The sequence below is a fragment of the Chiloscyllium plagiosum genome, chromosome 4 (genome assembly GCF_004010195.1).
Source record: "Chiloscyllium plagiosum isolate BGI_BamShark_2017 chromosome 4, ASM401019v2, whole genome shotgun sequence".
NCBI lineage: Eukaryota > Metazoa > Chordata > Chondrichthyes > Orectolobiformes > Hemiscylliidae > Chiloscyllium > Chiloscyllium plagiosum.
In genome coordinates this window covers 68382973-68396248 of record NC_057713.1, presented here as the reverse complement: position 1 = coordinate 68396248, position 13276 = coordinate 68382973, and the positions used below count along the sequence as shown (strand labels likewise).

The 13276-nt window shown below is 42.1% G+C and overlaps 1 protein-coding gene across 2 annotated transcripts in view; it reads right to left on the bottom strand.

Annotated features, from left to right (window-relative positions):
• Positions 1–5513: 5513 nt before the first annotated feature.
• The window catches only part of lyn (LYN proto-oncogene, Src family tyrosine kinase), a 125617-nt gene continuing 117854 nt past the window's right edge, over positions 5514–13276 (bottom strand). For both annotated transcript variants that reach the window (XM_043688377.1, XM_043688378.1), the window contains exon 14: positions 5514–6052. In XM_043688377.1, the coding sequence (XP_043544312.1) occupies positions 5850–6052 (203 nt within the window). In that variant the 3' untranslated portion in view covers positions 5514–5849. The remainder of the gene's footprint in view (positions 6053–13276) is intronic.

Sequence of the window (13276 nt, the reverse complement as noted above, 5' to 3'; positions counted from 1 at the left end):
ATCTGATTGAGAATGTTCAGGAAAGAAACAGGAAATCTATTCTTCAGTGGATAGACCCATCTGCCCGGGACCATGTGTATCTACGCTGTGCTCCATCTGCAGGGGTGCTGAAGACATCGTGAAGCTTGGCATCTTTGACTGTTTCCATCAGGACTCTGGACATGGCGCCCAGTTTACTATCCCCCCCGCCGGATCGTCCAACTGCATCAATGATACAGTTGAAGTCTCCAGCCAGAATGATTGGTCTGGACATAGCCAGCAACAATGGAAGCTGCTGCAGGATGGCCAACTGCTCACTCTTATCTGCTGGGGCGAACACATTAATTAGTCTCAGGGGAGCTTTTCTATACATAACATCAGTGACGAGGAGGCGCCCACCCACCACCTCCTTAACCTTGGAGATGGTGGAGTTGCCTCCTCGCAGCAGAATACCCAGGCCGGAAGAGGGGTTATTGTTGCCCCCCGACCAAACTGACGGCCAATGGGCTCACAAGCTCGACCATCTCCTGTAGCTGCTGAGGTGTGGTACATTGGCTTTAACGTTGGCTAGGAAGGCTGATGTAAAAACGCATCATGTAGAAGATTTAACACTACGGACATTAATACTGGCAAGTTTAACCCCCATTTTACAGTTTATGAGGTTACCATTGTCCGTTTACCAATGTACCTGTCTCTTGGGCGGCTGTCTGCATCCCTGTGGTGTAGGCGAACTGCTGGTCTCTCACAGGGCTGAGGTAGCTGTCCAGCTCCTCACTGGGGTCAATCCCCCACTCTGGTGCCATCAGACCAAGACCAGGGTCCGCAGAGGCCAGTTCTACATCTGACAGTGGGGCTACCAGAAGTTTGTGGCTTCTAGTTACCTGGAGATGTGGGGCAGTGAGTACCCCCGGTTCTCACTGAGTTGAGGGAGGGGGGGGCTTTACCAGTACCCTCAGAGGGTCTGTCCTTTCCTAATTGGGAGGTGCTTCCCTCCTTTTCCCCAGTGATGCTCTGCCTCTTTTCCTGGTGATGACCCTCCTTGCACCTGTCTTCAGCAACTGAGGAGCTGCCCATGTCCTCCCCATGCAGCTGTCGTTTCCCCCTTTGCTGTAAGGCATCGGAGGCCTGGCAGGTTTTTCTTTTCCTGTTTTTCACCGGAATCCATTTCCCCCTCCCCACTTGGAACCTGCAGCACTCATCCCATACTAATGCACCTAACCTATACATCCCTGAACACTAAGGGCAATTTCGCATAATCTGAACATCTTTTGTATTGTGGAAGCAAACCAGAGCACCCAGAGAAAACCCATGCAGACACGGGAAGAATGTGCAAACTCCATATGGACAGTTGTCCAAGGTGGGAATTGAACCTGGGTCACTGGCGCTATTAGTAATAATGCTATCTACTGAGCCACCATGCTGCATTATGCATATGCATTGCTGGAAAACCTTAAGCATTCAATTTATAAGTTTGCTTTGGCAAATTTTGCATTATGAAACAAACATTTGAAATTAGATATCTAGCTTAAATTAGATTGAAGATTTTGACTGTTGCCGTATGTTTAAAGAAACCTGTTGATCATTCAGTTCTTACATAAAACACAAATGTTATGTAAAAAGAACTTAGAAAAATATGATAAGAAGCCACAGTCAGTCAGACAAACAAAAAAATTAATCAAGGAAGAAGATGAGTAAAAAATTATTCAAGGAGGAAGATTCTGATTCTCTGCTTTCCTTCTTTGAGACAAAGTGTAGGAAGTGAATTCCAGGGCTTCGGGTCTAAACAGATGGAGAATTGGCGACTATGAGATTTAAACTGGAGATGCTTAAGAGACCAGAATTTAGGAAGCATAGTTATGGCAGAGGATTGTGAAGCTAGCAAAGATTAATGAGATAGCGAGCGGTGATGCCATCAAGATTTTTGAAAATGAGGCTGATTAATGTTTTGCTGAACCAAGAGACAAAGTATGTCTTATATTATTCTTTTGTCGGATGTGGGCATTTATTGCTCATCACTAATTATTCTTTTTGACTGGCTTGCTAGGCCTTTTGAGGTGCACTCATCCACATTGCTGCAGATCTGGAATCTGCTGGACCAAGGAAAGATGATAGATATCCTTTGGGGAAGGACCAGATGTGATTTTCTGACAATCAAAAGTTAGTAATTGTAATAAAGCAATTGGCTGAAACAAAGACTAGATTTCAAATCTGATTTAGGAATTGAGTTTTTAAACTCCATCTGCAGTTATGGTGAGATATAAGTGCTCAGTGCTTTAAGCCTCAGTGCTTTAACCTGGGACTCTGGTTTACCTACCCAGCCAACTTTACTCTGCCACTCTCCTCTTGTAGTAGGATAGAATTCCTACAGTGTGGAAACAAGCCATTTGGCCCAACAAGTCCATACTGACCTTCCAAAGAGTAACTGACCCAGTCCCATTCCCCTACCCTATTACTCCACATTTACCCCTGACTAATGCACCTAACCTACACATCCTTGAACACTATGGACAATTTAGCATGGCCAATTCACCTAACTTGCACATCTTTGGATTGTGGGAGAAAACCAGAGCAAACCCATGCAGACACGGGGAGAAAGTGCAAACTCCACACAGACAATCACTCAATGCTGGAATCAAACCTGGGTCCCTGGTGCTGTGAGGCAGCAGTGCTGACTACTGAGCCACCATATCACACCACAGCGTGGGAGTACCTGCATCAGACAATGTGCTGAGAATATTCCAGGATATTAAGCAAGCAGCAATGAAGGAATGGCAACACAGTTCCAAGTCAGGATGATGTATGGCTTGGAGGGGAACTTGCATGTTGTTGTGTCCTAGGTTTCTGCTGCCCTTGCCTTTTTAGGTGTTAGAAGTTTGGAGGATGCTGTCAAAGGAGCCTTGATCAATTGGTGTAGAGTATTTTAAATGTGGTAAACACTGCTGCCACTGTGTCTGACTGTTCAAGGTGATCTCTAGAGCATCCAGCAAGTGATTTGTTTTGGCCTGGATGATGCCAAGTTTGAATGTTGCTGGAGATATACTCTTCCAGGCAGGTAGAGTGTATTCTATCAAACTCCTGGCTTGTGGATGGCAGGCAATCAATGGCCAGTCAGGAGAGGAGTTATTCACCTAAGAATTCCTAATTCTCTAACTGGCTATTGTAGCTACAGTATTTAAATGGCTAGTGCAGTTCAATTTATTAGATTAGATTACATTACAGTGTGGAAACAGGCCCTTCAGCCCAACAAGTCCACATTGACCCGCCGAAGCGCAACCCACCCATACCCCTACATTTACCCCTTACCTAACACTACGGGCAATTTAGCATGGCCAATTCACCTGACCTGCACATCTTTGGACTGTGGGAGGAAACCGGAGCACCCGGAGGAAACCCACGCAGACACTGGGAGAACGTGCAAACTCCACACAGTCAGTCGCCTGAGGCGGGAATTGAACCTGGGTCTCTAGCGCTGAGAGGCAGCAGTGCTAACCACTGTGCCACCATGCCGCCCGGTGATCAATGGAAGCCCATTGTAATAGTAATATCACTGTATGTCCAAGGAAGATAGTTGGGTTCTCCCTTTTGGAGATAATCCTTGCCTAGCAATTAAGTGGCAAGTTACTTTCATACCATACATCAGCCTAAGTCTGAAGTTTGTCCATGACTCTTATATATACGAGGACTGCTTTACAATCTAAGGAGTCATGAAAAGTGCTGGACATCATTCGTGAACCTCTACTTAACCACGTTCAGCTGTTTCAGGTGAGAGATTCCTCTATTAGTTTGTTTTGGCGAAACAAATGTCATAAAAGAACAAGGGTTTTGCTTTGCTTTATTCAGGAATATCCACTCGAGAAAATGTGTGCTCACTGTCTTTAGTCTATGAAAAAGGTTTAAAAGCTGATCTGTTACATCAATCTTGCATACCAAAGTAGTTTGAAACATTTATGTACATTGATTAGTTCTGCCTTTTTATGTCAATAGTTGGTCCGATTGTCATGACAAAAGCTGGTCGTAGACTGATACCGTTATCACTGAATCGTCTGTTAAACATTTCAGTCAGAATTTCGTTTCAGTCACTGGGTCAACTCATTGGGGTCTGCTTTTCGAACAAATAACTTCATTTTTAGATTTGAGCCTCCTTATTCTTTGTCTTCAAAAAAAAAAGTAGAATCTTGGAAAATTGTACTTTGCAAAGAAAATATTGTAAATACTTTCGTAAAATACTTGCCTTTATTCAAAATGTTCATGTTACAAATTCATAACTTACTGTATATTTCTTCCCACACAATGGGAAAACAGAAAAGTATCAAGCAAATTATTGCACATTTTACAAGTAGCATACACATCTGCTAAGTGTTCCATTAAAACAGCTACTCAAATTTTATTATACAAAATATATGGAATAAAATATCATTCACACATTGACCAGAAAATGCCCCTCTTCATGATTAGATTAGATTAGATTAGATTCCCTACAGTGTGGAAACGGCCCTTCGGCCCAACAAGTCCACACCGACCCTCCGAAGAGCATCCCACCCCTACATTTACCCCTGACTAATGCACCTAACACTATGGGGAATTTTAGCATGGCCAATTCACCTAACCTGCACATCTTTGGACATCATCTGTCAAAGTTAGTTACTTCTGGAAACTCCCAGTGAATTGAAAGTTGAATAATCATGATTTGTTTGAATACGATCCGTGTCATCGATAATGTTTCCTGTTTTGGAATGTGGAACAGGTTCGTGGAGTTTTGGTTCAAATTTGCTCTTTTGAGTTGGGATCTTAGTGAACTACATTTTGAAGTACTACCACTGGATTCAGTAAAAAGCAATATCACTGAATAGATTTGTTTTGAAAGAAATTAAATGTTACAAGAGCTAAAGAAAAATCAAGAATATAGTAATAACAACTGGTCTACAAAACTTTCCACATGTCTGCTAATTATGATCAAACCACTAATTCACTGTGGAATATAATCTTAGTCTTGTAAAATAAAAATTGTATTTGACTTTGGTCAGATTTAATATCAATGAAAATTATTACATAAGAAACTCCCCAAATGCTCAAACCGTATAGGTGAAATGGTGAAAATGATAGTTAACAAATAGTTGTGAACTCACTAATAATAGTTTAATTTTCAAATGATGGTCCCATTGTTGTATTTTGCTTGAACTGTATTTATTTATTAAGTGGGCAGAAAATCCATTCGTGTACATATATATGGATCCACTGACCAGAATTGCTTGGATTAAGTAGTTTTTTGCAACTACTAACATGAATAATTATCTCAGCTGTACTGAGCAGTGTTCAAGCAGGTTTGATTATTGTATATCACTGTCAAGCGAGGCCAGCTTTGAGACACCACTACAGTATAACTGTATCCATAAAGTATTAAATTGAGATAAAAACACTATGTAGTGATTCAGGACAAGAACGTCTATCTCACCACACCCTCTGCTGCCAACGCCGCCGCCGCCACCACCACCACCACCACCACCACCACCTCCTCCCACCTTCCCACTCCCCCTACCTCGACTGCTCCCACACCCCCAGTTAGGAAATGATTTGCCACTACCATTCTATTTGAGTTAATTTTTATGTGAGTGAAAATAGCTGGGTTATTTTATCTACTTTTGATTTATTAATTTAGACACTGAACATATAACCTTTTACAACATGCTTGTGGTGATGTGGATTATTTGGTACAATTGAATGTTCCAGTTATCTAGGTAATTAAGCATCAGTTAGTGACTTCTTTACATGAAATTGTGACAAAATACATTTGATGTATACATATATACCTTCATGCTATTTAACAGTTGGTGCTAGTTATTGATTTGATTGACTTTTCATTTTAAATTGTTCTATGGCTGTTGTTGGTATTGACCTTCTGTGGCTGTATAAAAGTCTTCAAGAAGCGATTTGAGATATTCAAAGGTTGGCCGATCTTCAGCTTTACTTTTCCAACAATCCTTCATGACATCATACAGCTCTTGTGGGCATTCTTCAGGACGTGGCATGCGATAACCACGTCCAATAGCATTTACAACCTCTGTGTTAGACATCCCTAAGAAAGTGAATTTTGAAGTTAGACTCAGATATTAAAATACTGCAATGAAAGTAATTACAATCTCCATTATTCTCAGACATGTCTGTAGTGACCAACCAACAAAATAGCATTTATATCAGAATGAGATATAGCAACCATACATAGATTACAGGATACCTGTTGTGATGAACAATTAATGGAGATGGTTATGAGCTTGGAGCACATTTATTGGGATGAATAAATCACAAAAGGCTAGCATTCCACAGGTAATAGGAAAAATAAATAGAATGCAGTTTCTATTTCAAAGGGAATATAGTATAAAGGTGGGGAGGTTTTGTTATAATCACTGGAGGGTTTGAGTTAATAAGGAGAGGCTGGATAGGCTGAGGGGTGACCTCATAGAGGTTTTTAAAATCATGACGGGCACAGGTAAGATAAATAACCAAGGTCAATGCAGGCAAATGGGTCTAGTTAAGTTTGGGAGATCTGGTTGACATGAGCAAGTTGGACTGTAGGATCTGTTTCTGTGCTTTGTGACACTTTTTTTAAAGAAAGCTATACTGGCATTGAAGTTAGCTGATGGACACATTGTCTTTAAGTTTTTTTTATGATTTCCTGCTGTATGGAAACAGGACCTTCAGCCCAACATATCCACACCGACCCTCCAAAGAGTAACCCACCCAAACCCTATATTTACCCCTAACTGAGGGTTAAATAGAATGGCCAATTCACCTAACCTGCACATTTTTGGATTGTGGGAGGAAACTGGAGCACCTAGAGGAAACCCACGCAGACACTGGGAGAACGTGCAAACTCCACACACAGTCTGAGGTGGAAATCGAACCCGGGTCCCTGGCACTGAGGCAGCAGTGCTAACCACTGAGCCACCTTGCTTCTCCCATAGCCACCATGCCGCCCCATTATGTAAGGATGTTCAGTACTTTGGATTTGTACTTTATTGAGGTTTATAAGAATGAAAGGTGACCTTATTGAAACAAGATTCTTAGTGAATGTGGAAAAGTTGTTTCTCCTTATGGGAGAATCCAGGACTAGAGGACATAATATTAGAATGAAAGGTTGCCCATTTAAGACCTAGATGAGGAAGAATTTTCTTCTGAGGATAGTGAATTTATGGAATTCGGCACTGTAGAAGACTGAGGATGGGTCATCAAGTACATTCAAGGATAAGATAGATTCTTAATCAATATGGTAATTGAGGGTTATGTGGAAAAGATAGGAGTGTGGAGTTGAGGATGACCAGATCAGCCATTCAGAACTCACTGAATGGCAGAGCAGACTCACTGGCCTACTTCTTAACTGACAATAGATGTACCAGAGAAGAAAATATGGAACCAGTTGATATGGTTGCTCCACTCCTGCATACCTCTTCCATTCCCCACTCCATTGCTCTAAACTCCACCCCATTCAAACATAATAAAGACAGGTTCCCCATTATCCTCACTTTCAACCCCTCAGTCTACACATTCAATGTATCATCCTCAAACACTTCTGCAACTCCACCTAGACCCCACGACCAAGAACATCTTTCCCTCCCCATCCTTCCCCCTGCCTTCCCTTCGCCACTCATTGGTTCACACCACCCTTGCCACCAACCCCCTCTACACTCCCCCCAAAACCCCAGTTTTCCCCTGCAACTGTAAAAGATGCATAAAATGATGGCACACCACCTCCCTCACCTCCACCCAGGGCCTCAAGCAGTCCCTCCAGGTGAGACAGAGGTTCACCTGCCTCTCCTCCAACCTAGTTTGCTGTATCCAGTGGTCCCAATGTGACCTTCTCTACACCAGTGACACCAAACATAAACTAAGGGCACATTTCTCAGTGCATCTCAGCTGGGCCAGAAAGGACAAGCCTGACCTCCCAGTCACTGCCCATTTCAGTTCCCTTTCCCACTCCCTCTTCAACATGTCCGTCCTCAGTCTCCTTTATTACCACAGTGAATAAGACAGTAAATTGGAAGAAAAACACCTCATCTTCCATCTGGGCAGCTTGCAGCCAGGAGGACTCAACATTGAGTTCTGCAATTTCAAATAACCTACTGACCCATCCCACAACTCCCTTTTGCAGCACCGTCTCCTCTCTCCCAATCCTCCGACTGACCCCTCCTTCCAACTACCAAACGGATTAATTCCTCCTATCAACCAACCAGGTCGTACCTACCATCTGTATTCACCTATCACGATCTCACCACTCCATCCCTCTTCCCATCTACAACCGCTCCCCCCACCATTCCTGAAGAAGGATTATACCCGAAATGCCAACTGCTCCACCTGCCTGATTTGCTGTACTCGTCCAGTCTCCTGCTTGTCTACTTTGGATTCCAGTATCTGCAGTTTTCTTTGTTTCTACTCCACTTTATTTACTTGTGGAGGTAAAATACCTAAATTTGGAATCTCTGTTTCAATCTTGAAGGTTTGATTTCAGCTTATCTCACTCTGGTAGATATGTGTCTGTGGCAATATGCTATTGCTGCCTACACACTCCTCTCATACTCTGATCGATATTATGGTAATTTTAAATTTAAATGTTAATAAAAATCTGCAGGCACTGCCAAGACAGAGGCATTGGCATAGTTGTAATGCCATAGGATTAGTAAAATTGAGAACTCCCAGGTTAATATTCTGGGGACTTGGCATCAAATCCCAACATGGCAGGTGGTGAAGTTAGATTTCAATAAAAACTTGGGATAAAAAGATAGCTCTATGACAACTATTTAACTGCTATCAATTGTTATGAAAGCCTTTTCGGTTTACTAATATTCTTTAAGGAAGGATATCTGCCATTGTTACCTTGTTTGACCCTCATGTGATTCCAGACAGTAGGATTAGTTGAGTCTTAAATGACTTATGGATAATTAGAGAAAGGCAATAAATGCTGTCCTCGTTAGTGACACCTATATCCCATGAACAAATTAAAAAAAACAGAATTTGGAAAATTTCCAAATTCCCATTTCCAGTCTTAAAGAGGAGATCCATTCTTAATATTGATTACAGTGGAAGGTGTAATATAAGTGGTGACCACAAATGTGATTCCAGAAAGATGTGCTGTCTCCCTCGTCAGGGATTCCACTGAATGGCTCCAGACTACTCTGAAGGGGGAGGATGATAAGACAGAGGTTGTGGTACCCATTGGTACCAACTAAATAAGCAGAACAAGGGATGAGGTGTTGCATCAAGAGTTCAGGGAGCTAGGCAGTTGATTAAGAAGCAGGACCTCAAAAGGTTGTAATCTCAGAATTACTGTTGGTGCCAAGCATAACAAGAAATAGGAGAATAGAGTAAATGAATGGCTCAGGAGTTAGTGCAGGAAGGAGGGATTTAGGTTCCTAGATCAATGGGACTGTTTCTGGGAAAAGTGGGACCAGTAACCATTGGAACTGTCTATACCTGAGTCAGAGTGGGACTGACATCCTTATGGAAAGGTTTGCAAGTGCTGTTGGCAGGATGTAAAATGAGTTCACCATGGGCATTAGTTCAGTAGTGACACAGCATAACTTAGAAAAGGAAACAAAGCAGAGTCAGTTCAGCCATGTGATGTCTCAAGGGAGTAAGGTGAGGTGGTAAATCAGAGGAGTTAATGTGACACATGAAGCTGCTATGTTGTTGCCATCACAGAGACATAGTTGAGGGAGGGACAAGGTGCAAAAAAAATTTGCAGTTGCATTATTAATTTATGAAATTAATTGCTGTATTTAGGAGAAGTAATATGTTGCAAGGGTCATCAAATGAGGCTTTGTGGGGAAAATTTAGGAATAAAATGGTGACAGTCACACTGTTTGGAATGCATTATAGACCCTCAGGCAATTGAAGAGCAGATATGTAATCAATTCACCTTAACTGTGCAAGAATAATAATAGGGTAATTATTAATCTTACACACCTTAGGTGAATTGATTACTTATCAATTATATTGGGGAATTTCAATTTTTATATAACATTTTTAATTGGGTTAATCACAGTATAAAGGATCGAAAGGGGCAGATTTACAGAAATGGATACAGGATAGCTTTTTATGTCAACTATAGCTTTTTATGGGTCTACAGTGTTGGACCTAATTTTGGAAAATAATGCCAGATAGGTGTTCGAGGTGACAGTGGGGATGCATTTTGGTTGTAGTGACCAGAACACTTATGGAAAAGGAGAAAGATGATCTGCAAAAAAAAAAGACTTGGATAGGGGTCAGGCAGATTTAATTAGCTTGAGAGGTCATGCTTAACAAATCTAGTGCAATTTTGAGAGATGACCAGATTTGATTAGAGTAGGGCAGTTGATGTGGTTTATATCGATTTCAGCAAGGCCTTTGGCAAAGTCCCACATGGAAGACTGATAATGAAGGTTAGGGGATATTCATCTGTCCAAAATAGACTGGGAACAGCTACTAAAGAAATTTCAAGTGGAAGGTGTTCAAAAAAGGTATGGAGGAGGAGGAAGTAGGGCTGACATGTTCCCATTAAGCCGAATTGTAGGAGTAACAAGCCCAGAAAACCATAAATGTCTATGAATATTCAGCAATTAATTTCATAAATTAATAATGCAACTGCAAAAGGAAAAGGAATACATTTAGTTCTGCTATAACACATTCCCTCAGAACGAATTGACCTTAACGCGATTAAAGAATTTAGACTGTTATTTGAAAAACGTGAACTTTCCTTACCTGCATTGGCTACAATGTGATTCAGGCCCCATTAGTTTAAATGGTGTGGCTATTGCACGATTTTCTTATTACATGAGATTGCACGACAACGGAGCTATGCATTATATCAGAGCCGACTGTTCGTATAACAGATTCAAAGGGAGCAAAACGATAGAGGTCCTAGAGGAGTATGGGAGGAAGCAAGGGGGAAGCGCAAGAAAGCAATTAGGAAAGAAAGAAAGGGCATGAGAAAATGCTGGTGGGCACAGTTAGGGAGAATCCTAAGATATTATACAAGGCTAAGAGAATAACCAAGGAATGAGTAGAGCCTATTAGGGACTAAAGAGGCAATAGTTGCATGAATCTGGGGGACATTTTGCACTCTGCCAAGGAGTACTTCACATCTGCCTTTACTCAGGAGAAGGAGGATGCAAGTATACAATTAGAAAAGATGTACAGTGAAGTTCTTGGGCAGATTGACATAAGCAGTGAGGAGGGATTGGCGGTTGTGGTGGATTTTAAAAAGTGTACAAATTCCCAGTTCCAGATGTGCTGTATCCCAAGTTGCTGTGGGAGGTGATGGAGGAAATCACAGCGGCCCTGAATCCACCACACTCTGTGAAACATTTTCTCTGCACCTCTCCCCTAAACTTGCCCCCTCTCACCCTGAACCTGTCCCCTCTTGTAGCTTTCTTTCCACTCTGTGAAAAAGCTTCTGGCTATCCACCCTGTCTATGTTTCTCATAATTTTGTAGCCATGAAGTGGAGGAGCTGGTGTGGACAAAGTTAAAAATCACACAACACCAGGTTATAGTCCAACAGGTCTATTTGGAAGCACTAGCTTTCACAGTGCTGCTCCTTCATCAGGTAGCTGATGAAGGAGCAGTGCTCTAAAACTAGTGCTTCCAAATAAACCTGTTAGACTATAACCTGGTGTTGTGTGATTTTTAAATAATTTGCAGGTTGCCCCACAGCCCCTGTCTTTCCAGTGAAATCAATCAGAGTTCATCCAACCTCTCCTCCAAACTAAAACCAGGTAACATCCTGGTAAAACTTTCTCTGCACCCTCTCCAAAGCATACACATTCTCTGGTGGTGTGGTGACCAGAACTGTACCCAATAGCCCAAATGTGGCCTAACTAAAATTTTATACATCACTGGTAACATCACTTGTCAACTTTTATGTTCAATGTCCCGCCTGATGAAGGTAAATGTGCTCTATTCCACTTTACCCACCTATGTTGCCATGTCCAAGGATCTGTGGACCTGTACACCCAGATCCTTCTATGTGTCAATGCTCCTAAGGGTTCTGTCAATTTTTGTCTCCAAAATGCATCACCTTGCATTTGTTTGAATTAAACTCCTGCTATCTCTCCACCCAAATCTACAATCTATCTGTATCCTTTGACAAACCTCCTCACCATCTACAACTCTGCCACCTTGGGTTCCATCCAGTAATCAGACCACCCAGATTATCCGCCAGATCATTTATATATATTAAAAATAACAAAAGTCCCTGCACTGATCAGTGTAGTATACCACTAGCTATTGATCTCCATTCTGAAAAGTACCTTTCCAACACTACTACTCTATTTTCTATGATCAAGTCAGTTTTGTATCCATACAGCCAGCTCACCCTGGATCACATGAGATTCTACTTTTTGTACCAGCCTGCCAGGAGGCATCTTACCAAGTGCCTTACTAAAGTCCATGTAGGCAATATGCCCTACCCTTCCCTCATCAATCATTCTTGTCACCTCCTCAAAATCTCAATCAAGTTGGTGAGATATCAACTTCAGCACACAGACGTTGTGTGCCTTCATGGTGCCTATCACTAACAAGTCCATTCACTTGCAAAGCGAAGAAATTCTATCTCTCCGTATCCTCTTCAATAGCTGCCAGACCACTGATGTCAGTCTTGCCAGACTGAATTATCTCTGGTTCCCTCCTTAAGCAAAGGAACAACACTGGCCATTCTCCAGTCCTCTGGAACCTCGCCTGAGGCCAAACCGGATGCAAAGATATCTGTTAATGCCCCAGTTATTTTCTTCCTTGCCTCCCACAATATCCCGAGATAGATCCCATCTGGTCCTGGGGACTTGTCTACCTTAATATAGTTCAAGACACCCAACACTTCCTTCTTCATTATGTTAACCTGGCTGAGAGTATTCACACACCTTGCCTAACCTCAACATCCCTCATATCCCTCTCTAGTGAATACTGATGTAAAGTACTCCTTAAGGATCTCACCTATTTTCTCTGCCTCCACACCTTTATCCTGGAGTGGGCCTACGTTTTCCCTAGCTACCCTCTTGCCTCTAATATATGTACAAAATACCTTGGGATTCTCCTTAACCCTGCTAGTCAAGGATATCTCATAGCTTCTTTTAACCCTTCTAACTTCCTGTCTGACCTCCTTCCTAGATCAATGGTGCTGGAAGAGCACAGCAGTTCAGGCAGCATCGAGGAGCTTCAGCAAAATTGACGTTTCGGGCAAAAGCCCTTCATCAGGAATAAAGGCAGAGAGCCTGAAGCGTGGAGAGATAAGCTAGGGGAAGGTGGGGGTGGAGAGAGAGTAGCATAGAGTACAA